At 39.6% G+C, this 23,226-nt stretch overlaps 2 protein-coding genes across 4 annotated transcripts; both read left to right on the top strand.

Moving 5' to 3' along the window:
• The first annotated feature begins 560 nt into the window (after nucleotides 1-560).
• Nucleotides 561-10,819, top strand: tyk2 (tyrosine kinase 2). The gene is made up of 24 exons (XM_055035779.1): nucleotides 561-740; nucleotides 1,211-1,402; nucleotides 1,490-1,613; nucleotides 1,705-1,837; nucleotides 1,930-2,084; nucleotides 2,202-2,577; nucleotides 2,670-2,840; nucleotides 3,889-4,046; nucleotides 4,125-4,242; nucleotides 4,346-4,529; nucleotides 4,626-4,744; nucleotides 4,834-4,989; nucleotides 5,077-5,164; nucleotides 5,379-5,506; nucleotides 5,960-6,095; nucleotides 6,454-6,605; nucleotides 6,702-6,852; nucleotides 6,942-7,033; nucleotides 7,107-7,296; nucleotides 7,526-7,644; nucleotides 8,280-8,452; nucleotides 8,529-8,646; nucleotides 8,754-8,864; nucleotides 10,275-10,819. The coding sequence occupies exons 2-24, from the start codon at nucleotides 1,225-1,227 to the stop codon at nucleotides 10,407-10,409; spliced, it is 3,465 nt and encodes a 1,154-aa protein (XP_054891754.1). The 5' UTR covers nucleotides 561-740; nucleotides 1,211-1,224; the 3' UTR covers nucleotides 10,410-10,819.
• A 1,960-nt stretch (nucleotides 10,820-12,779) lies between these two features.
• On the top strand, nucleotides 12,780-22,764 carry raver1 (ribonucleoprotein, PTB-binding 1). 3 transcript variants are annotated; one of them, XM_055036179.1, is made up of 15 exons: nucleotides 12,780-13,185; nucleotides 14,095-14,161; nucleotides 16,116-16,585; nucleotides 17,355-17,546; nucleotides 18,077-18,197; nucleotides 18,265-18,365; nucleotides 18,480-18,554; nucleotides 18,877-18,955; nucleotides 19,677-19,879; nucleotides 19,970-20,048; nucleotides 20,154-20,296; nucleotides 20,442-20,513; nucleotides 20,633-20,767; nucleotides 20,920-20,985; nucleotides 21,078-22,764. In XM_055036179.1, the coding sequence occupies exons 1-15, from the start codon at nucleotides 12,856-12,858 to the stop codon at nucleotides 21,222-21,224; spliced, it is 2,280 nt and encodes a 759-aa protein (XP_054892154.1). In that variant the 5' UTR covers nucleotides 12,780-12,855; the 3' UTR covers nucleotides 21,225-22,764. The 3 variants fall into 3 exon arrangements, with proteins under 3 accessions (XP_054892154.1, XP_054892153.1, XP_054892152.1); XM_055036178.1 differs by lacking the exon at nucleotides 18,480-18,554; XM_055036177.1 differs by lacking the exon at nucleotides 18,480-18,554 and having other exon boundaries at nucleotides 18,874-18,955.
• The last annotated feature ends 462 nt before the right edge of the window (nucleotides 22,765-23,226 follow it).

Below are 23,226 nucleotides of genomic sequence, written 5' to 3'. Positions count from 1 at the left end.
TTGAGTTTTCATCAGGAGGAATGATCTGTTTGATAAAGTACAAAATGGAGGTATAGAAATGTATAAGGATGTACTCAAAGCAAAAACACACCCAGTTTCTCCCACAGATGATTACAGCTATTATGATGAGTAGTTTCAAATTAAATTTCCCTTGCATGTTATTCAAAGAGATCCCAAATACGAAAAGCATTATATATATTTTTTACAACATAATCACAGTTCATTACCCTTCTGCGTCATTAATGTGTTTTTGTTAGTCTTTTTAGCTAATAGTTATTAACATTTTTTTACATTAGTATTTTACAGCGTAAAAAGTTATATGTAATACATTTCATATTTAATGACTATAAATTAGTATTTAATTATAGAATTATCATTATTATGTAATAACTAAACTAATAATGAATGAACAGACTTATAGATAAATATTAAAGTGGATTGGTGTGGGATTGCCTCCTCCTCGGTGACTTTAGGGTGTTTCCTGGCGTTCCGGAGCGTCCTGAAGGCTCAGCGCATTGAGAGACCTGCCCACTAAAGCAGCCGACATGCAAGGAGGAGGGAGTGGTCACGTTGTTTTCGGGAAGCACCGTCCTGTCGCAACTCTCTCGCACTTCTCGAGAACCAGACCGAGAAAGTGGTGAAGGGGAAATAACGCTCCGTAAACAATGAGGCTGAACCGACAGTTCACGACGCCGCGCTTCTTCTAAACCAACGCGTTCTCACCGAGCTCGACGCTCACGGTAATATTTCTCCACGTTTCTGAAGCGGACGGATACATTTCAGCCTCGGCGGTGTTTATAAACATGTAGGCTAATGCATTTCCTTGTTATGACACCGGATGAATTTTAATCAGTTCTCGCTTTTGGTCGCTCTGGGACTTGGCCTTATTACATATCCTGGTTACTTTTATCATAAAACTGGTGTGTATTTCCCTTTAAGGCTGTTTGTGGTGTGAATTGTAAGTCTGACAAGTTGTAATCCCGGAAGGCCTTAAAAAAAGCATAACCAGATCGTTTTACTAAAGTTATTTGATCGTTTTGTTTCAGTTTTCGAGCTATGAGTTTAATAATCATAATGTTAAGAGTAGGGTATATAGAACTCACTCTTTTGAAGGTATCACAATTCCCCCTTACTTCCTGAGTCTGTACAGAGCAAATGTCTACGTGACTGCAGATGAGTCATCAATCATTTGATCTTGTCTTTCTGTCAGTGATCGTGTCCAACATGCCTCGAAAATCAAATAGCTTCAAGCCGGGAAAGATCCCAGGTCCAAATGAGGCCCCTCAGTCTCATGGCATCCACGTCTACCTTTTCTGGACTAAAGGTGGGGAGAGGTATCTGTCTCATACCAGTGGAGTTGTCACAGCAGAGGACCTGTGCATCTCCGCTGCAGAAGCTGTAGGTGAGTGACAGCTGACCTCAAGCACCAAAATGGAGCATATTCTTTTTTGTTTTATTATGGGAGTAACCTCATGGTCTCTCCCCATAGGGATAACACCACTGTGCCATGTCTTATTCGCGTTGTACAACCCCAAAACAAAATACTGGTACAGTCCGAACCATGTTTTCAGTCCAGATGAGAACTCGAGTGAAGTGGTTCACTACTGTATGAGGTTAGTCTGCATTTGCGTAACGCTTTGCATGGATTACTGCTTAAACACAGTAAGGGTACTAATGGAAGTGGCTTGTTTTGTTTATGTCCAGGTTTTACTTTCGCAATTGGCACGGACTCAATGAAAAAGAGCCAACTGTGTCCCGTCACACCCTCAAATCCGGGACAGATAATGCAGGTTCCCCTCTTCTTGACATTACATCTTTGGAGTATCTGTTTGCCCAGGTATGTGACATACGCCTGCTTATGTAGAGTGTATGCTGCTTATTTTCTTTAAACAAGTGACACGATTTCTGCTTCTGTTGTCTCCAATGTAGGCCAAGCATGAATTTGTGAATAATGTGGAAGAGCCAAAGTCTGATGTGGAAAACAATCGTTTCAAAAATGAGAGCTTGGGCATGGCTGTACTCCACCTGTCACACCTCGCAATGCAAAAAGGGATGAACTTACAGGAAGTTGCTGGGAAAATTGGGTAATTACTGCACAATGCTTTGCTCTTATTTAATTGTTCTAATGATAGACATGTTTTAAAGGGTTAGTGCTGCTGTGATACATGCATGACTTTATTTGACACTGTTTTTACCTTCAGCTTCCAGAACTGCATTCCAAGAACATTTGCGGAGAACATTTCCAGAGACAACTTTCTGACTAAAATCAGGATTCGCCGTGTGTTCACTGAATTTGTGCAGACCTTCCAGCAGCACACTGTAGATAAGGGGCAGCTGGGTGCCCATGAAATCATGTACAAGTACATCTCCACCCTTGAAAACTTGGTTCCAAGTTTTGGAACAGAGACTTTCTTTGTAACTAGCCTGCAGCTGAAGGAGTACGGGGATGAAAGTGTCTCCTATTCCATCAACGAAAGTGATGGTGATTCAAAGAAGGACTTCAGAGCGCCGTTCACCCATGAAATTATGGTGTCTGGCACTAAGGGGATTCAGTGGAGAATGTTGAAAACTCAAAAGGTTTGTCCACACACTAGATGATTTAGCATTCAAGTTCTGTGACATGTCCTTCCTATTATGTGGACGTTTCACTCTCTGATTTTTGACTCTAGGCAGAGGATAACTCTTACCACAGGGGCAGCTATGTGAATCAGAAAACACCAAGACAGTCCACGTCAAATCCTCCTGATGAATGGACCTTTTTCTGTGATTTCCGCGTAATAATTCACATCGCCATTACTGAAGCAAATGTGTGCATCAGCACTCAGAACAGTCACTGCATGGTGAGAGTACTTTTATCCTTCTAGGTGCCTTCTACTAATGCAATATGTGCATGCGATGCTTACACTTGTTAATCATCTTGGCAGATTATCTGGATTTTTAAAAGTTGTAGTTCATTGTATGGTACATACACCACCCAATAGTATTTCCACAAAGGGTAAAGATCTATATATAAAAAAAGCCTTAAAATAAATGTCCACCTTAATGCAGTAGCTCCAATCTCACACTGAAAATGTGAAAAATTGATGGTGCTATTATCTTTAAAACGATTCTAAAGACCACTGGAGGAGAAAGTGGTCTTAAAGGGTTATATCATGCGGTATGCTTGCAGTGAGGACTTTGTGTTACACTATGATAGTCTTCATTTTACCGAATAGTTGAGATCAGGTGTTTGTCCACATGTTCATCCTTCATTTTATGACATATCCAAAAAATCTTAATTTTAGTTGTAGCTTGTAGTAACCAAAGATAAACTGTCAAGATACAGGTGGAAACATGCAAAAAGCTGAAAGGTACAATTTTATATGTCATATTTAATTAAATGTAAATAAAAACAATTTATTTTTACTCCACAATTATTACTCATTTTACATGGTGAGAGATGCTTGTCTCTCACCATGTAAAAAGGTGAATGAAAACAAATTGTTCAGGGGTCTGAATAACTCATGTTGAAGTGAGCCGTTTTCTCTACTGCCGTCATCCTATTTATGAAGATCAATTCACATCCTGCTGGACGGCATGCTTTCTTGTCTTTGCCATTTTGAACGGGGGGTCACATAGTATTTATACCTCAGAGACAGAGAAAGACAAAGATCTTCATTCTAGATTTAAATAATCTGTTTTTTTTAATGTAAAGCATAAATTACAAAAGTGTGTCAGCTACTTTGCGGTTTAGGAATCTTTACCAGAGGTGCTTCATTTGTTTTATAAGTGTGTGACTAAGTGCTCTGGGGTTACTTTTTGCTTTGGGCTTTCTATTAGGCTTTAAACTTTTGTCTCGAGGTGGAAGCGTAGTTTGCAAGCCATTGGTGTTTCTGTGTGTATATGTAGGAGGTACAGATGAACTCCAGCCAGGAGGCCCGTGCCTTCATCTCCCTACTAGATGGATACTATCGGCTGACTGCAGACGCCCACCACTATCTTTGTCATGAAGTGGCTCCCCCAAGGGTGGTGTTGAGTGAAGCAAATATGTTGCACGGACCTATGCAGTGAGTTCTCTTCTCTAATCCTGGCATAGTCAGACACAAACAGGTTATTAAGGGTTATATCATGCGGTATGCTTGCAGTGAGGACTTTGTGTTACACAAGCTGAAAAGGGAGGCAGGAGAGGAGGGAGCCTTCCTCGTCCGCTGGAGTGGCCTCGACTATCATCGCATCATCCTTGCTGTGCTAAACAGAAACGAGGTAAGTCAACACCCACGCTCGTCTCTAGGAATTATTGTAGCGAAGCTCATAATTTTCAGATTCGGTATTTACACCTTTTTCATTTTTTTTTATTTTTAAACAGAATGGTTCAAAACCAAGCCACAAGCAGTTTCGCATCCAGCAGAAGGGCTCAATGTTCTGCATGGAAGGCTGGGATAAAGAGTTCTCCAGTGTGAAGGAGCTCACAGATAACCTCAAAACCTATGTGCTGAAGTCCGGGTCGGACAATTTTACTGTCAGAAAATGCTGTTTACCGAGACAAGCAGGTTTGTAATTTAGATATCCAGAAATGTTGTTCTGTGTATCACCACCGACAACACATCCCTTGGATGGAATGTGACAAAGTGATTTTTGCCTCGCAGAAATATCCAACCTGCTGGTGAAGAGGGAAGGCATTGACCAACGCAGCTATTCTGACTGCTTGCCCCTGAACCTGACAGAGCTTCGCTTTCACCAGATCAAAGACAAAGAGATAAAACAGGTGACCATACTTTTCCACATACATATTAAGGCAGGCTGTACATTCCCTGTTGTTTTTCTGATCAGACATGCTTTTTTGTTCACCTGCAGGAACATCATTTGGGCCGCGGCACAAGAACTAACATTTACTCCGGACTGTTAATGTTGCGAGAAACAGACAATGGGTTTAACAACAACTTCACCCAAAACAAAGGCATCAGAGTGGTTCTCAAAATCTTAGAGGAAAGCCATAAAGATATTGCTCTAGTAAGCCATGTGATTTTACATACTTGCATCAAATTCTTGTGTTTTTTGAGCGTGTGTTTTAAGCTACTGTTCTCTTTTCTGTCTTAGGCCTTTTTTGAAACAGCAAGCCTCATGAGCCAGGTATCTCACAGCCATCTGGTGTTTGTGCACGGTGTGTCTGTCAAAGGATCTGAAAGTAAGGGCAACCACAGTTCTGTGCTCAGTTTTTCTTTTTATGACTTCCTCATTTGTGTCCCTGTTCTTCCTCCATAGTCAAATCTTTAATCCAACACCACAGTGAATGCAAAGTTGCACTCAGTCTATTCTGTTTTAAAGATAATTTGACTTTGTTTGCATTTTTGTTGCATCATAACAAGCGAGACTTCTTCAATGTGTTTCTGCCTAAACAGACATCATGGTGGAGGAATACTTGGAGTACGGCCCACTTGATGTTTTTCTCCGCAGGGAACAAAATTCCATCACAGCTCAGTGGAAATTTGTTGTATCCCTGCAGCTTGCAAGGGCTCTCAATTATCTCGTGAGTTCAAACACTTTTCTGTTGGTCTAATTGTGTATTCTCATAACTTTAATTATTACTGATATGTAAGTAGTCTTACGCAAACAATCCGAGGCACAGAATAGGAGACTGAACCTGTCTAACTGAACTTTGCTGGCTGTGTTCAGACAAGAAATGTTGAAATATTCTCACTAACATTTTAAAATCGTTAATGCAAGTTGTATGTTTCCTCTGTACATATGACCTTACATTTTGAGCTTAATTTGCCTATTAAAAAAAAAAAAAAATATATATATATATATATATATATATATATATATATATATATATATATATATATATATATATATATATATATATATATATATATATATATATACATGTCTAAACTTATTTTAAATCAAGCAAATCATACAAAAAAATAGAGAACTGCAGATAAAAAGTGATGATTTGCACCTTTTTTTTTTACACTAGGAGACAAAACGACTTGTTCATGGAAATGTTTGTGCCAAGAATGTTCTGGTTGCACGGGGAGGTTTGGAACCTGGAACTTCTCCTTTCATCAAGCTGAGTGATCCTGGAATTGCCCTGACTGTCCTCTCACGAGCAGGTATTATTTGGCAAAAGACTGAACATAACTATTGACAGATGTTTTCTAACTTTGAAGTGTTTCAGTCACTTCAGTCAGATTAAGGAAACCGGAAAGTTTGACTGCACCACTTCCTGTGTTCCACATCCTGTTGTCTTGCTATCATTACTCTGTGGTATTTAAGGCTGTTGTCAAAAAAAATAAGAAAACACTAAACTTGTATGTTTTCAAGTACTCTGTTTCAAACATGTTTGACCCAGAATTACTACAAAGTAAAATATTTGCGAATATTTACTCTGTTTTCTTAAGTAATAGATTGAGATTAATATTGATCACTTTTTATGTGGAGCTTTATCATGACTTCTTTTCCACGTTGCAGAACGTTTGGATCGGATACCCTGGATTGCTCCAGAGTGCATAGACAGTGGCTCTCCTATTGAAAGTACTGCAGATCAGTGGAGTTTTGGCGTCACACTGCTTGAAATCTTCAACAATGCCAATCTTCCGATGAGCAGCTGCACGTTGTCTGAGGTAAGTGCACACTTAAACTTTAAACTTCAGCTTCGCTAACTGTCTCGTCTAGTAAAAGACAGTGAGCAGTCCTTTTCACTGTCCTCCACCCAACAGAAAGAGCGTTTTTACCAGACAAAGGGCCGTCTGCCAAACCCATCCTCCGAGGAACTTGCCAGGTTCATCAGCATGTGTTTGACATATGAGCCAAATGAGAGGCCTACATTTCAAACTATCCTCAGAGAACTCACAAAACTCATTCAGATGAGTCAGTACTAGCCTCCACACCTTACTTTTGAAGTTTGGTTTGGTATGTTGTTGTGCAATTACCTAAAAGAGTTTATTTTATCCATGCAGATCCTGATATATCCCCGGTTGACACTCTCCCACCCATGGACCCCAGCGTGTTCCAGAAGCGCTACCTGAGGAAGATGAGAGACTTGGGGGAGGTGAGCTCCAGAAGCAACACTTTTCTGTTCCCATGTGTTAAGAAAGTGATTATTCTCATTGCTCTGTCTGCAGGGACATTTTGGAAAAGTCACTCTGTACCAGTATGACCCTTCCAGCGATGGTACAGGAGAGTTTGTGGCAGTAAAATCGTTGAAGCAAGAGAACGGAAATGCAGCTCAGAGCTGGATGAAGGAAATTGAAATCCTGAAGTCTCTCTATCATTCCAACATCGTGAAGTACAAGGGCTTATGCACAGAAGCCGGTAAGCTCTGTCCACTTAAATATATTTGTTCACCTCGACAGTTCCCTTTTAACGGGAGATTTTGATTTGCATTCAGAAATTGAAAATCTATACTAAGCACACCACAGCTTTTGTTGAATGGCAATATTTTAAGCTTTCAGCTCTCAGCCTGCTGAGCATTAGTTCAGGTCATCATGTTGAATGTAATAACATGTCAAGATAAGAACACTGCTGCATCGTGCGCTCACAGGACGACAAGAGGTTCAGCTCATAATGGAATACGTTCCTCTGGGGAGTCTGCGAGAGTATCTTCCTAAAAATAAAACCAGTTCAACCCAGTGCCTCATCTTTGCTCAGCAGATCTGTCAGGTGAGTTGCAGCGGTTGAGTATTTAGTGCTTGTACTATAGTTTACAGTGCTTTGGAAAAGTATTTATACCTCATAAGCATTTTTTCTCATCATGTATTTAACCAGAGTTTTATCAGATAGGGTAACACAAAGTTGCATAATTGTGATGTGGAAGTAAAAGGATGTATTAAAAAAAAGCAAGCTACAAGGAACATTTCCAGGGCTGCAAGGACAGAATGGTGTAATTTTCTCCTTGCACACCTGGGAGAAAAAACAAATTTCTCTACACAGTTTGCATATGCCTTTCCTCTAGAGGAGATGCAAAGATCCATAGCTCTCGTATGAGCTCTACAAATCTGAGGAAACCTTAAAATTAGTGCTCTCATGTAATGAAACAAAGCAATCATGTGGAAGAAAGTGTTCTTATGCATTATGTGCAATAAAACTAACTATGTACAGCCCCTGAACACATTGTCCTGACACTAAAACATGGTAATAGTGGCATCATGTTATGGGGAGCCTTCTCTTCAGGAGGGACAAGACAGCTGATCAGAGGTGATGGGAGCTGGGTAGAGCAAAAGGATGGGAAGAAAACCTGTTGGAAGACTTTGGACTGGAGCTTTGATGACCAAATGTTGTGTTGCACTCTTTTCCAGGGGATGGACTACTTGCACTCAAAGCGCTATGTGCATCGAGATCTTGCTGCTCGAAATGTTTTGGTGGAAAACAAAAATGTTGTAAAGATCGGAGACTTCGGCCTAACAAAGTACATTCCAGAAGGAGAAATCTACTATCGGGTTCGTGAGGACGGAGACAGTCCTGTCTACTGGTCAGTTCAAGCACCTTATCAAAGTGATACTTGGTGTGTTTTTAGCACTTACATTTGTGTGCTTTGCACTTTGCAGGTATGCCATCGAGTGCTTGAAGGAGCTCAAATTCTCATTTGCCTCTGACGTCTGGTCATTTGGAGTCACACTGTATGAGATCCTGACGCGCTGTGACCATCGCCAGAGTCCTCCAGCTGTATGTTGTGAACTCAAAGCTCAAACAAAATACAAGAACAGTCAGAAAAAATTGCATTCTGAGTCTGAAAATAATGTTTTGTTTTTTTTCCTGTGTGTGTTTTGTAGAAGTTCATTGAAATGTCAGAAGATAAGGAAGAACACATGAATGTGGTGAAACTCATAAAGCTGCTGGAGAGAAATCAAAGGTTGCCTTGTCCCAGGGATTGTCCACATGAGGTAACAATAAATAACCCATAAAGAAGAAATATTACTAATGGTGCAACAGTATTAATTTTTCAAAGTCATTAATGTTTATTAAAAATATTATTATGAGCTGTCATAATACTTCATGATACACTTTCTAGCAAACTCACAATACTAGTGCACCCAGTATTAAGATTATTGTTATCACTTAAAACTGCGGTAGGTAATTTTTATACTACAAAAACACAAAATCTTACCAAGTAATTTTGGTCTAGTTCCTAGTGCAAATACTTTTGTACACTTGAAGTAAGACAAACTAGTTTAGATAAGGTGTCTTGTTTTAAGTAATTAATTCCTTAATATTGATGAAAAAGTACTTGCTCCATTGGCAGATAAATTAACTTTAAATTAGCTAAATAAATTAACTGCAAGTGAAATAATCTGCAAATGGAACCGGTACTTTTTCATCAGGATTTATTACGGAGCTATTTACTTAAAACAAGTCTTTACATCTTGCTGAAAAGTTACTTTTAAGTTAGTTTTGTTTTATTTCAAAGAGATATTTGCACTAAAAACTAGACCAAAAATGCTTTTTAAGATTTAGTGTTTTGCACTGTACAAAATCATGTTTTTTTTTTTGTTTTTTTTGTTTGTTTTTTTTTTACGTATTTGCTAATTCTGTGCTTTGTCCTGAAAGTATAATATGAGAAACACTGTAAAAAAAAAAAATCTGGTTCCTCTGCCTCCACCCTGTGGTCCTACAGCCATCTGTAGAAATGTACCGGTCAGAAACAAATGATCAGAGGCAAGAGGAATGTCTTAGTACTCTGAATCGCTCGTGTACTCGATGCTCTGTGTAATCAGCTCGTACAATCTCAAGATTGCCGGCTTGCTGCACCTGTGCTAATGGCAGAAAAACAGTTTACAGTCACTGAAAACTGTTTATGGTGGCCAAGTTTGCTTGCCTGCACATTCATGGCAGGGTTTGGTGTGGGAAAGGAGAAGTAGCGCAAGTGGAGGGGGTATGAGCAGCACATCCATGAGCTTGATTGACAGTGGTAAGATATTCCTCCTGGCTCTGAGGCTCTGATTGGTTGTTTCTAGTCAGGAGTGGTGTATTTTTGCCGGTGGCAGTCGGTCCACAGGGAGAAGGCAGAGGAGCTTGCAGCTAAAGTCACAGGGTTATTTGTGTTATTTTATTCTCCTTGTGATGAAAATTATTTTCAAAAAGCCTTTCTTGTTAAGTTATGGTGTCCAAAATTCAGCACAGCTTAAGATCTCTATGCTCTTTGATGATTAAAATATCCCTGCATTTTGCATTACTTGGTCTCATAAAACCAAATATATGCCTTTGAGTACAAAAATATAACAATTATGTGTGTGTTTTAAAAATACAGCATTTGTGTGAGTGGTTCAGGATCTTCTTTATTTTTTCCTTCCCAGGTGAAGTTGTTGATGGATCAGTGTTGGGATGCAAATCCTGATAATCGGCCTACGTTCAGTAACCTCATCGAAAGGTTCGAGTCAGCACGAAAAATGCTTGACTGGTCGTTCAGTCCCATGTCCCAGATTTGCTGAGTGGAGTCAGTGAAGCTCCATCAGATTAGTTGTTGATGCTCAGTCTAGCCATATTTCTCACTTAAAGTGTATAGTTCTTGATTCATCTATTTATAAAGATGTCTTTGTATGTTTAAAAATGTAAAGTACTCACATATGCTCTGATGTCTGTCGGTAAGGTGATATAGAACTGTCTTTTGTCCTCACATAGTTAAGCATCATGGTAAAAGTAGAGGCTTTGAGTGGTAAAAATAAATATCTTGTAGCTATACAGGCTTTCATTCATCAGGAAGTTGGTATTTCTGTTTCATTTTTATTTTCTGTACATGTTTAAAGTGTTTATTTTTGCATGCTATTTTGTAAAAAAAATAACTGAAGATCAAGTAAATCCTTTTTCAATCTTTGCTTTTATTAAAGCTGAAATATATTAACTGTGACTGTTGAATTAAATTATTTTGCAATTTTACATTACACTGTTATAAGACACAAGACAGGGAGCAGATTAGCAAAGACCCATACAAAGGCAGCCAAATCCTCTTCAGGGTATTTGTTTAATTACAATGTCACATAATACAAAAAAAAATATGTGCACAATTAGTCACTCACTTTCTTTTTTGAAAGATATGAGGACAGAAAGGATTAAGCAGGTTCGTTACTAAGCAAAAGACTATCGCTCTGGTGTCACAGAAGAAACTAAAATGAAGGGATGCCAGGCATTATTTTACTAATTCTTTGGTAAAAAAAAAAATAAAATAAAAAAAAAACATCTGTTTCTTCAAATCAAGACTTTAGTGCATGATTTTAGCACCTTAATGCGTCTTTTCTGGACTGCAATGCCCCCTGCAGGCACATGATTTTTCCTTAGTGCCATTTCTCTGTGTGAAGTATTTAGTACTATTGTTCTAAAATGAAAAAGAAGTTTCAGACTTCTTCTACATTGCTTTTCAGGGATTGATTTCCCACTACAATCTTTTTTGGATAAGCGTGAGGGAAAATGCAATTTGGATGTGTGCTGGGACGTGCACACAACCTTAAGAAAACATAATATTTTATGTTAAAAACAGGATGTCTCTCATTCCTCTTTTTCACCACAGCATTGCGGTATTTATTTTCAATGTAATCGGTTGCAGTCTCAAACAAAGGAAAAAGTAAAAACTGTTCTCTGTGGTGTTAACCTGCTATGGAACAGGTCAGTATGACCCTGTGAGGTGAAACAGTGGGAACCTTCTGAACTCTCAGCCACTAATTTAAGGATTTTTGTTGTAGCTGTGAATGTCTGTTGGTTCATCCACCTGGCATGAGCCACAAAAAAACATTTTTATGGTTTTCTTCAAGCTTTTGAAAAAATAAAAAAACTGGTATAGAAACAAAATTAATCAACAAACAAATACACAAAGAAACAAGATGAAGTAAAAGACTAGAGAGATTATTATTTTAATATGCATTTAAAATGACAATTTAAAAAATACTAAAAGGAGTTAGTTATTTGTCTTTGATGTCTCCTGGTAAGATTTTTACAATGATCATAAAAAGGAGCAATTTACTAGACATACAGTGACAAGAAAAGAGACATAAATGCTTGGAAAAGTAGGATAAGCTATCAACATTATTCATCATAATTTGTGAATAAGACCAAACCCCTGGAACATCTGAAAAAAAAAAGTTTTGCCTTGGAAGAATAGAAGTATGGATATCTGTTAGTGGCACTTATCCAGTCCAACCAGTTAAACCTGAGTTTGAAGACTGATTACCTCTATGCCACGCTGCACTTATACAGCAATTTATTCAAAAGGAGCCTCTATGAAGTTTAGAGGACATACTATATACTAGTAGACATACTATACATATTATGTAACTAAATTCTATGTTTGACGTTTTTTGTTGCAATGCTTTGGGATGCTTCAAAATTAGCAATATTGAAAACATTCTACTTTTCTGAAAATGTTAACTTTTGGGTTTTATGAGCCTTAAGACATTTAAATAAACAGAAAAAACACTTATATCTCCATATAATGATTATTTATAGCATTTAAGTATCACATCTGTATCTTAACTGATTGGGATCAATAAAACATTTTTGAACAAAAATAATTTAACCTTGCAAAATTATTCAAATGTATTAAATTTCACCCTTCGGTTTCTTAACAAACCCTATCTGTAGCTACATTGACAGATTTGTAATTATAAACACTATGTCAGATTTGTTCTCTCTTTTTTTTTTTTTAGCAATGGTTTGTTTTATTTTTAATTGCCACAAAACTATTCCAGTACAGCGGACGACCGTAACAGGTTGATATGCTAGTTGGCAGCGTCGCCCCGCCCCCACTGCACGTTGCGTCGTAGTCATGGAGAATGCGTTCCCCGCTCGTCCAATGAGAAGCGTCGCTGGGTCCATGTGTGTATTGTTTAAACTGCTCAAAATCTGACCGAGTTTCAAGCCCTGTTAAACCTCTACCAAACTCCGGCTATGGCGGCTGCCGTGTCTCCGAGTACAACCTCTGGCACGGAGGAAGGCGCAGACAGCGAATCCACATTTGTCTCTCGACCATTTAGCGCAAATCACGACCTCGCCACGGACAAAGAAAACTTTATGGCCGGTGACCGTCACCGTTACCCCGAATTCGCTTCGGTGGAAGAAGACGCCACATCGGGCCCAGAATGTCAACGAAAGGTCGACGAAGATTTGATACCACTGAGCCCTGAAGATATTGAGAGCCGCTTGGAGAGAACACGTCGGGAGTTTTACAACCGTAGAAAAATAATAATAAAAAATTTACCTCCGGATGTCACTAATCAGGTAAATGTGAAATTGTGCATGCTTTAGTGAGCAGTTTGGCTAAACGTTAACCTAGCTCCAATATGCCTATCATGCTACGAATGTTAGCCTGCTAACCTTTTAACCCTGCCTTTTAACTTTTGCTGACGTGATGTGTTGGCTTAGTCTGCGGCTGTTTACTTATGACCACAAAATATCAAATTAATTCTGAAAGTGTAATTGGGTCATATACACCGTGACGGGTCCGAAAAGACTGCACTTTATCTCAAATGCCCGGTGATAAGTTAGCTTTTTGGGCAATAGTGGTCATCTGTGGCCTGTTTTCACCAACTTGGCAACTTTTGACATTTGGGGTTTCCCAGGTTAAATTAACAAGACAAATTGCAACAGGTGTTTAATCAGGACGCAAGTTACTTGTTTCACGAGGCAGTCTTAGTCTCTCATTGTTGTTTTGTACCTTTATAAAATCTATTTTTAGATTGGAACGTGCCTGACTCGTGGGGAGTTGGAGGCCTGCGGGCAGTACCACTGTCCACAGGCAGCGGGGGGAGCGCAGGGAGTTCGAGATGTGAGGGTCCTGTAACAAAAGGTGGAAGGCGTAGAGACAAAACGAGTCAGAAAATGCTAGAGAGCGTCAGTATTTGTTTGTGAATGGGCAAAAGCAATGCAGAATTTCTGCCTCAACAATGAGGCAGTTGCCCTTCCACTCCCCTTTCTCTTCACAGGTGCACCAGTTTAACTGTGGACGTGAAAGAGTTAATTGTCACGCTCAAAATCTCAATTTCAGCAGTTTGACCCATGTATCACAGCCTGCATCCTTCTCACAGAAAAAAAAAGCACTGAGGTTTCACTTTTGTAAAGTTTTGTTACTGAAGACACATTTTTTCTAATGTTTTTTTGTTGTTGTTTCCTGTAAATGTTTATTCACAGGAGGTCCATGAGCTGTTGGGAAACTATGATTTAAAGTACTGCTTTGTTGACAAATACAAGGGCACAGGTTAGTTGAACTTCTTATTTTGGTGAATAAACCCCTCAAACTAATATCAGAAGTTAGTATAATCCATTTATTTATGTTTAACTGTTTGCTGTAGTGCAGCGGATCATAGTTTGTTTGCAGTATTTTGAAGTGTTTGATGGTAAATTTACTTTGAAGCAACTTACAGAAAACTTCCAAATGTACATAATTTCATTTGCTCAAAACTGTTCTTCCTAATATTTTAGCTATGTTGCCTTTATGTCTTAATATTTTAGGAGCATCTTTGTTTTGTCATATATAATTTTTCAGAGGCACACTTGGACTGAGCATTTGTAAGACTGTAATGTCCCTCTTGGATTAATAAAGCATCCAGATTTTGAAATTGTAAGCCTCAAAGTTATGGATGCAAACTTTGCTAAAAAAACATGTCCTCAAACATTTAATAAGACGATTTACCTGGGCTGAATACATAAACCTAAGACCATGTTTCCAAATTAACTATTAAACATTCTACCTCCTTCCCATGATGCACACAAACTGCTCTCAGGAATGGGAATGTGTCTTGCCAAAAATAACACTTCTGGCTTCTTTTTTTTTTTAAACACTTTTCTGTATTTTGTTAATAGACTTAAATTTGTAAAACAGTCAACCCTTATTCACTATTTTTAATATAAATTCCTCTTAAAAACAGTAAGATTATATTTAACAATATTTTATTAATAACAGCAATAAAATATTGGTATTGTATCAATGCTACTTTTATTTTGTGGGTCAAAAGGCGAAATTCTTTGGGAATCACAGATCTAGAGGATGTTTTTGTGTCAAATTGAATTACTAAAGGTGTATATTTATTTCCAAAAGCATTATGTAGCTTTATGTTTCCAAAAGTTTATGTTCTATGTAGGAGTAGAACTGTTATTATGATCATTAAGTTTATTTGATAGGGACAGACGCACATAGACAAACTGAATAAAACAGCAGTCCTGTGTTTGCATCATAGTGCAATAGCAACAGCTAATTTGCAGCACTTGTCCCTAGATGGGCTGTTAAACAGTACCTCTAAAAAATTGAAGTGTTCATATCTTAACTATTAACTGCCTTCCTCTATACACTGCGGTGTTTAAATTGTTTAGAAAAAAAAGTCTCGTTTTTATATGTACAGCAGCTGTTAGGTTTATATTGTGCTCTGTATAAAAAAAAAAGTTTGACTGCAGTATTAAAGATGAGCATCAAAACTAGTAAGGCACAGAGGGAAATGGCTTCAGAATCAAACGACTTGAACATAAAAACCTTGGTCAAAATGCCCAGTGTGTTCCAGTAATTCATCATTATGGCAGCCATAAACTCCCTTTGTCACGATTTTCCCACTGCTTTGTCATAAATTCAACTAAAGCTGCATTATCAGTGTCTATGTGAGCTGCATCCCTAACCAGGAATAGGAAATTTGATAAAACAGAAAGAAGCTTCTGAAAGATGCTTGCGTTTGACAATTTTTTTTGCAGTTGCAAAGCCATGTCTCCAGAAGCTTGACAATAATGATAATATTGGGAAAAATGAATAGCAGTGGTGAAAATAGTCACTGCACTGAAACTGACAAGCTGTTGCAAAGCCGTTCAATTTTTTATTTTCACAATATCAGAAGTCTGTCACTTTGGATAAAGTGAGGGTCAACAAAACTACAACTTTTCAAGTCCTGATGTGGCTGTCAGTGACTCTGAGCCGGCTGTCAGTCTCACTAAGAGCAGTAAGGTTGCTCTGGCAGAAGAGATGGTGTCGTCTGACATTTTGCCATCAGCATCCTCTTTTATCTGACAAGCTTAAGAGAAAACGGTGTCAACAGCGGGGTTCACAGCTTGAATCTGTTTGAATAGCTTCGTCTTTGTTTTTATTTCTGATTTTTACAAGTTTTATTTGGGTTTTCACATCATTCCAAGTTTGTATTGTTTTTTTTCTTTTCTCCCCATCCATCTCCCAGCATTTGTGACGCTGCTCAATGGCGAACAGGCCCAGTGCGCCATCAAAGAGTTCCACCAGATTACGCTGCGGGACAGGGAGATCTCCGTGCAGTTGCAGCCAACCGACGCCCTGCTGTGCATCGCTAACCTGCCCCAGGCCTTCACCCAGCAGCAGTTTGAGGAGCTGGTGCGACCTTTTGGTAACCTCGAGCGCTGCTTCCTGGTGTACAGCGCCTCTACTGGTCACTCGAAGGGCTACGGCTTCGTGGAGTATATGAAGAAGGACTCAGCAGCCCGTGCGAAGTCGGAGCTGCTGGGGAAGCAGCTGGGCTCCCGCATGCTCTACGTCCACTGGACCGAAGTGGGCTCACTCACCTACCCGCAGCTGCACTCCAAGTGTCTGTGTGTGGACCGCCTGCCCCCGAACCTCCTGACTGCCCAGGACCTCCGAAACGCTTTGGCAGATACCCATTCTCCGGTTTTCTGCCAGGTCAGGTTCAGCACGCACAAACATTCTGCTGCTTGTCAAGATAATAAATTCAATAACTCATTCCTCCTTTTTCCTCAACAATAATGGACAGATTTTCAAAAAATGCTTTTGAAGTTATATTTGTTTTATTCAAGTTATGGTCAGGTGATATGTTTTTGAAACTTAGTGAAAAAGACTATCCTTATGACAAGTTGACCCTGAGGGTATTGGGATTCTTTTAATTTGTTCTGTTTTTCTTTATGCTGGTCTTATACAGCATAAAGGGTAAAGAGGGTAACATCACTGTTACCCTAGTTTTTATGTGGTTCCTGGGTTTCTATAGTCATACGGGAGAATTTGCTAGTAAAACTGGTGTCCTTCAGTATGATTTTCTCTCTCTCTTTTTCTTTTAATTCATCACAAAATGGTGGAAACATTTAGTAGAAATATAAATTGAAAGCTTAAGAGAAGTGTATGTGTAAAAGTATGATTTATATGCACAGGTTGGTAGGGTAACCAAATTAGAAAAAAAGTTATTTCATTGGTGTACCAAAATGTAGTTATGTGGAAATTTTGGAATATTTAAAGATGAAAATAAATAACATAGCTACAAAATGAGGCAAGATAAACAATTTTTTAATATAAAACTTTTATAATTGTGAATGTAATTAATCAGTCAGATCTCTGTTTATATGTGACTGATTTTCAAGAGTTAATGAAGAGCCAGTTCAAACGAGTCTGTTGTGTGTTTGAGCTGCCATATTGTGACCTTTGGACTTTCTCTCCGTAGTTGGCTCAGGGGCAAGACGGGAGTTTCCGGCGTTTCGCCGTGCTGGAGTTTGCCACTGCGGAGATGACTGAGGAGGCGCAGCGACTCGGAGATGGCCGGCTGCTGGGCGGGACGCACATCAGGGTGTCCTTCTGTGCCCCCGGCCCTCCTGGAAGAAGCATGCTGGCTGCACTGATCGCTGCCCAGACAATGGTAAGAAGGAAAAATTTGTGTATAGTGGCCACATGGTTAATTGTAGGAATCAGTGATATGGACTTAGAATTTCATTGCAGCATCTTGCAGTATACTATAGTGATAACAAAGACTATTGGGAGGGGGTGGGGGGTGTGTGTGTTTATCTTTAGGTAATAGTTTTGCAGGATTGTGACTGCATGGCACAGCATTCATAGCATCACAAATATTCTTGAAAAACATTCTCATCTGACATGGGCTTCAGAATGCTGCTTACTTTAAAAATTTTTTTATTTATTTCACCAAGCTGAACACAGTAAGTGCATTTAATCTAATATTTTAAAATCGACTGATTTATTGATGTTTGTAGATCAAAAATAAAATTTCTGATCATGCTGTCAGTTTTATTTTACTTGACATCAATAGCTGAAATTTATCATGACAAATCAAAATTCTTATAAGAGACTTTTCACTATGTATGACAAATGCCCACACCAGTCAGTTTAATGCTGTTTTTGCTGATGGTTTTTCTTCTCATTCCTACCTACAAGGCTGTAAACAGGGGTAAAGGTCTCCTCCCTGACCCCACAGTCTTGCAGCTTTTCACTGGTTTTAATAACCCTGCTGCTCTCAAGATGCTGCTCAACACTTTGGCACAGGGACACAAACAGGGTAAGCAGTCCTCCGCCTGAGCTTTTTATCGATTAATTTTCAGTTTATTGATGGTGTTTATTTGCAGGTCTCCTCGGAGCGGCTCCTGCCATCCCGCTGCTGCCCAACCCCGCCCTGTCAGCGGTCCTGCTACAGCTGCTCCTTCAGAACCAAGCTAAGGCCCAGCAGGTACCCTTACGTTTTGGCCTCTGCCCTGATGCCATCTCTCCTCCTTCTCCTTCATCTTCTGTTTGATTCATCTTCACCCCTCCTCCTCTCTGTTCTGCTCCTCTGTGCCATTAGCAAGCCTTTCTGGGAAATCATCTTCTCTGGGCTCAGGTGCTGCACAGTAAAGAGACAAAAAAAAATCCCTGTTGTGTTTTGTGTGAGTGATGATGGTGTGTGACGTGGAGGCTGAAGCTTGATGGGTTCCAGCTGTTTTTTTTTTTAGGGGAACAGGAACAGATTTGTTGTGGTCGGTAAGTTCTCTCAGGAAGAGTGAGGGTTTTCTGAGTGATGCTGTGGGTGTGCTTCTCTATTATACGCCTGGATTGTCAAACGGTGATATTTGAGGGAGAAGTTGGTAAGTGAACTCAAATGCTGGTTTTAGTGTGTTGCTGTGCGTCTGCAGTTTTTCTCTGAGTGCTGCAGCCATTTTGGGTGACCCTGTGGTAACGCTGGTCTGTCCTTGGGCCAGCAGGCAGGACTCATCGGGGACAATCCTCTGGCTGCTCTGCCCGTCCAGCAGGGAGTCCATCTGCTTGGAGAGCTCCCTCAAGGTTTGGCATCTTTCACTTCCAGCCGGAGCTCCTTGAGCAACTAATGACATGTTTTTGCTTTTCATCTGATTATAAACATCTGTATCCTCTTAATCATGCATCACACTTCTAGTGTTTGCCAATGCTGAAATATTCTGATTAATCAGCTCTAATCATACTTTAGCAATCAGCATTCCATAGCGGAACAATACTGAGTAGCTTGGGTTTTAAATGTATTTGTTCCCTTTAAGCCTTTTTCTTGAATGCATTTTGCTGTGATCTTGTGATGGAACAACAAATAAGGGGGGCATAGCTGTGATGCAGAGGGATTCTGTACAACCAATTGCGCTCAGCAGTTCATTAGATATTGTTGGTGAACATCATTAAGACCAAGGAGTACACCATGGATAAAAGTTGTAGAGGTGTATTATAATTTTTGTTACAGACTTGGGTTAGAAAATGATATTGTGAACTTGGAGCATTCAATGGAACACAATCTAGTATGCTCCATTGGTACCAGAATTGAAGGATATCCTTATTTTGATGGAGGCCAAAATAAGGATATTTATCCTTATTTTTCAGTTCTGGATAAGTACGGGGGTGAAAAGTAATTAATAGGATTTATTTTCAGTTTTGTTTTGAAATATCTTCTACCAAATGCAGTTTTACAACACTAAGAACTTGTTGCTAGTTTGTATCCCAATAGCTCTTCATTGGGATCGATCTGTTTGGATTGCTGCAGGCGGCGTGGTCCCAGGTCTGGCTCTGCAGGCAGAGGCTGTGCCTTCTCTGAAGCCAGGGTCTCTTGGCAGAGGCCTAATGAGGGAGCAGGATTCCCCCACATCAGTGTGTGGCTTCTCACAGACTACCTCTCCCTCCCTGCCAGGCATTTCCTTACCCCTGATGAGTGGCATGATTGGGGCAGATGGTCTCACAGCACAAGGAGTATGTGTCAAAGTAGATGTATATATTTTTTTGTTCAATTCTCATCTGATTGGACGAGAATTGAACAAAAATTCTTTTCCTCACTTGTAGGTATCGATGCTAGGGGATCTTCCTAAAGAGATGAACCTTCCTCAGAGCACCTTTCTCAACCCCAATGTTTATCCTTCAGGTGAGATGCCTTTTTTTTAAATTCTCCTCACATTTAAATCTGTTCATGTGCAAGACAAGCAGTCAGCCAGACGCGTTCGGCTCATGTTTCCCTTCGCTGCTGCAGCGAGCTGCAGGCCTCACCCCTACAGGAAGCGGCCAACACTAAGCAACGTGTCTAACCAGCACACGCATCACAACATGGAGCCCAACTATAACCTGCGTTACCAGGACTCTTACAGCCCAGAGTATCCTCCTCCTCTACAGCAGGTGATCACCCCTTCCTGCTCCATCGGTTGAGTTTGACATGAATAGATGTCGTTTGGACACTTGTGGGTCTTTCTGCTCATTGCTGCTCAATTATGGGTCTATGTGATGTAATTTGGTCTGATGCCCATCTGCTGCTTCTCCTCAGGATACCCTGGCCTACTTGTACGAACAGCAGGAGAACCTCGATGTTGGAGCCTTGGCAGGATTTGGTCAGCAGGTAGTGTGTGTTTTCAGCTGTTTCAGCATTATCTAAGGCATTTTTTCCCCCCCATTCATTAAAAGTAAATTCAGCACATTCATCCGTTTTTCTTATAATTGTTGTTGGAATTTCTTCAGTTTTCCCGTCAACCCGACTACAGTGAGCAGTTTTCGCACTATGCTTGTCCAAGCAGCCCACCCCTCTCCTCGTACTTCAGCTCAGGACCAGAAGCCAGCAGCAATGGCAGCCTGCCTGCCAGGCACCTCAACAAGGTAACCAGCAAGAACCGATCAGTTTCTGTTTGAAGTATTGATCACTTGTTAGTGTCTGGATGTGAAGAAGGAGGCTAATAACAGGATGCCAGTGTTTTAATGATTAACATTGCAGTGTGAGGGTAAGTGAGAAATGTGTGTTTTGTCTACAGGCTGTGGGAATGCCTCCAGGAAGCCACAGTGCCCCCTACCCTCCAGGCCTGGGGAATGTTATGAAGGTAATTGGCAGATTGCCTCAAACTCTTTTTTTCTTGACAGATGTTGGTTTTGTAAAAAGCTATTCTTCACCATTTTCCTCTGTTATTTCTAGACACCAGTGAGTAGCCAGAAGCGCGTTTTTTCTCGCCTGATCCCGTCTCCGGAGCCGAGCCCAGAGGGAGGCTACGTGGGCCAGCATTCCCAGGGCCTCGGTGGCCATTACGCGGACTCCTATCTGAAGAGAAAGCGTATATTCTGAGTTTGTACGTTGAGCCATTTTTGCATTTGGAACAAAGCAGCATCTCCTTGTAAAGGATGCAAAGCCCCCTCACTCTGCGTCGTCCTTGGATCCGTTTGCTCCTCGGAGTGACCCCCGGAGGGCGCTGGCGAGCGCAGCTTGTTGTCTGGACAGTGGGGACTCTGTATGGTGTGTGTGGGTTTTTTTGTTCTTCTCTGCTCCATGTAAGTGTGTTCTTTTATTTACCATTTTGTAAATTAACTTTTAAATTCTTTTATTTTGTGTATAACTTGTACAGTGAGGGGAACAAAATAAGAAGCAAATTTTTTTTATTTTTTTTGTGTTCTTGCATGAAGTGTGATGTGCTAGTAGCTACAGATTGTTTTGGCCAGTTTACAGCACTGCTTCTTGAATATTTGGCTGCTATACTGTTCACACTTTCCAAAGGGACATGCAAAGTATTAAAAAATGAGCTATACCTCAGGCTTTTTTAAAAATTGCCTTTAAAAAATTTAAAAAGTTCAATATTTTTTCCTTCTACTACATGGTTTTGTATTTTACTGTAAAACTGGTTCCAGGCAGGTTTCTCTTTGCTCAACATGCATCTTTCCATCCACCGATGATGAGTTGTGTGCGTCTGATGTATTATGAAACAGCTGTGCAAGTCTGGGGATGTTTCTCTTTTTTTTTTTTCTTTTTTTTTCTGAGGTCTCTCACATTGTTCTAGTTTCCAGAATCTGTTTTCAGCACTACTTGTCCACCTGGGAGGGCACAGGTCACCGTCGTAACCTTTTCTCACTTCGAAACGATAGTTTCTTACTTATTTCTCCACAAATCATTAGTTTTCTTTGGGCTTGGGCGGGATTTTGTGTTTTATTTTTTTACTTGTTGGTATAGTTTAATGACTGGGCCAACTGTAGATGGAAACGTCATCATCAGGTTGGACAACATGTCTTGAGCTTTAAATATCAGAGGCAGCCTGTGTTTGTTTTCATTCAGTCGGGGGACATGAGAATAGAAACTAATCACTGATTAGTCTAAAACATAACTGTCTTTTTATTAAAGTAATTTATGGTTGACAGTTTGATTGTGAAAACCCATTACCTCTTACTTCTGCTATAAATGCAGCTATACTTGAGCCTTAATGTTTTCTGTAGAAATCATCCTACCTGTTGGCTTCCATCTACATTTTCTATTTCTGTTATTTGCTGTGTAAATAGTTGAAGCTTGATTTCTTTTTAGAGTCCTGAATGTAATTTCTTTATTCCTACCTGTGGTCAGGTGCTTTTTTTTTCTTTTAATTTAATTTAATTTTATTTTTGAATTAATTTTCCTGCTTTGTATTTCGGTTGTCGTGCTCCTGGTACGTTTGGAAAAAGTGACGTTTTGAAGAGTGGCACCACAGTAGACTGTTGTGTATGGACCAAGAGATGCAGCTTTTACTGTGTTCATCAGCTGATTTTACAAATTATTTGGTTCCACTGCTGTGTCCTCATCTGTACCACCATGATTGCCTTTGTATGTTAGTGTGACATGCGCAAGTAAATGTTGTTTAAATCAATTACACTTTTGACTGATCATTTTAAAGGTAGCAGACTTTGGTATTTGACCCGATGAGTCGGTAAATCTGTTGCTTAATGACTTTTTCCAGACAAGTTTAAAGACTTTTTCAAACTTTATACTGATAAATTTTGTCCTTCAAATCTAATAGATATATTTCAAAATGCATTTTTGTTTCATCCAGTTATATTTTTGTCATACCATTCCAATGGAGCCAAATAACATCTGTTATATTAAGCATTAAAATATACAATTTACATTTTGACACTCAAAACCTGAACTCTGTGTTTTACCAAGTCAAAACACTGTTACTTAAAATATGTACAAAAAAAAAAAAAATCTGGAGTCTTCCTACTCAGTTTAAGAAGCCAAAAAAAAAAAAAGAAACTGATGCTTTTGTTCCAACAGAACAGCAAAACACACTGTTGCACACAATATTGTGATTTCTCCTGTCTTGCAGATG

The sequence above is a fragment of the Poeciliopsis prolifica genome, unplaced genomic scaffold, assembly GCF_027474105.1.
Source record: "Poeciliopsis prolifica strain line A6 unplaced genomic scaffold, Auburn_PproV2 SCAFFOLD010, whole genome shotgun sequence".
Taxonomy (NCBI): domain Eukaryota; kingdom Metazoa; phylum Chordata; class Actinopteri; order Cyprinodontiformes; family Poeciliidae; genus Poeciliopsis; species Poeciliopsis prolifica.
This window is presented reverse-complemented; position numbering and strand designations above follow the sequence as displayed.

Excerpts from the sequence above, each read along its gene's own strand:
- tyk2 (XM_055035779.1), top strand. The coding sequence starts at position 1,225 with ATGCCTCGAAAATCAAATAGCTTCAAGCCGGGAAAGATCCCAGGTCCA. Across the intron at positions 1,614-1,704 it reads GTGGTTCACTACTGTATGAG|GTTTTACTTTCGCAATTGGC; the intron begins GTTAGTCTGCAT and ends GTTTATGTCCAG. Across the intron at positions 8,865-10,274 it reads CCAGGGATTGTCCACATGAG|GTGAAGTTGTTGATGGATCA; the intron begins GTAACAATAAAT and ends TTTCCTTCCCAG.
- raver1 (XM_055036179.1), top strand. The coding sequence starts at position 12,856 with ATGGCGGCTGCCGTGTCTCCGAGTACAACCTCTGGCACGGAGGAAGGC. Across the intron at positions 20,514-20,632 it reads TGGCAGGATTTGGTCAGCAG|TTTTCCCGTCAACCCGACTA; the intron begins GTAGTGTGTGTT and ends GAATTTCTTCAG. Across the intron at positions 20,986-21,077 it reads GCCTGGGGAATGTTATGAAG|ACACCAGTGAGTAGCCAGAA; the intron begins GTAATTGGCAGA and ends TGTTATTTCTAG.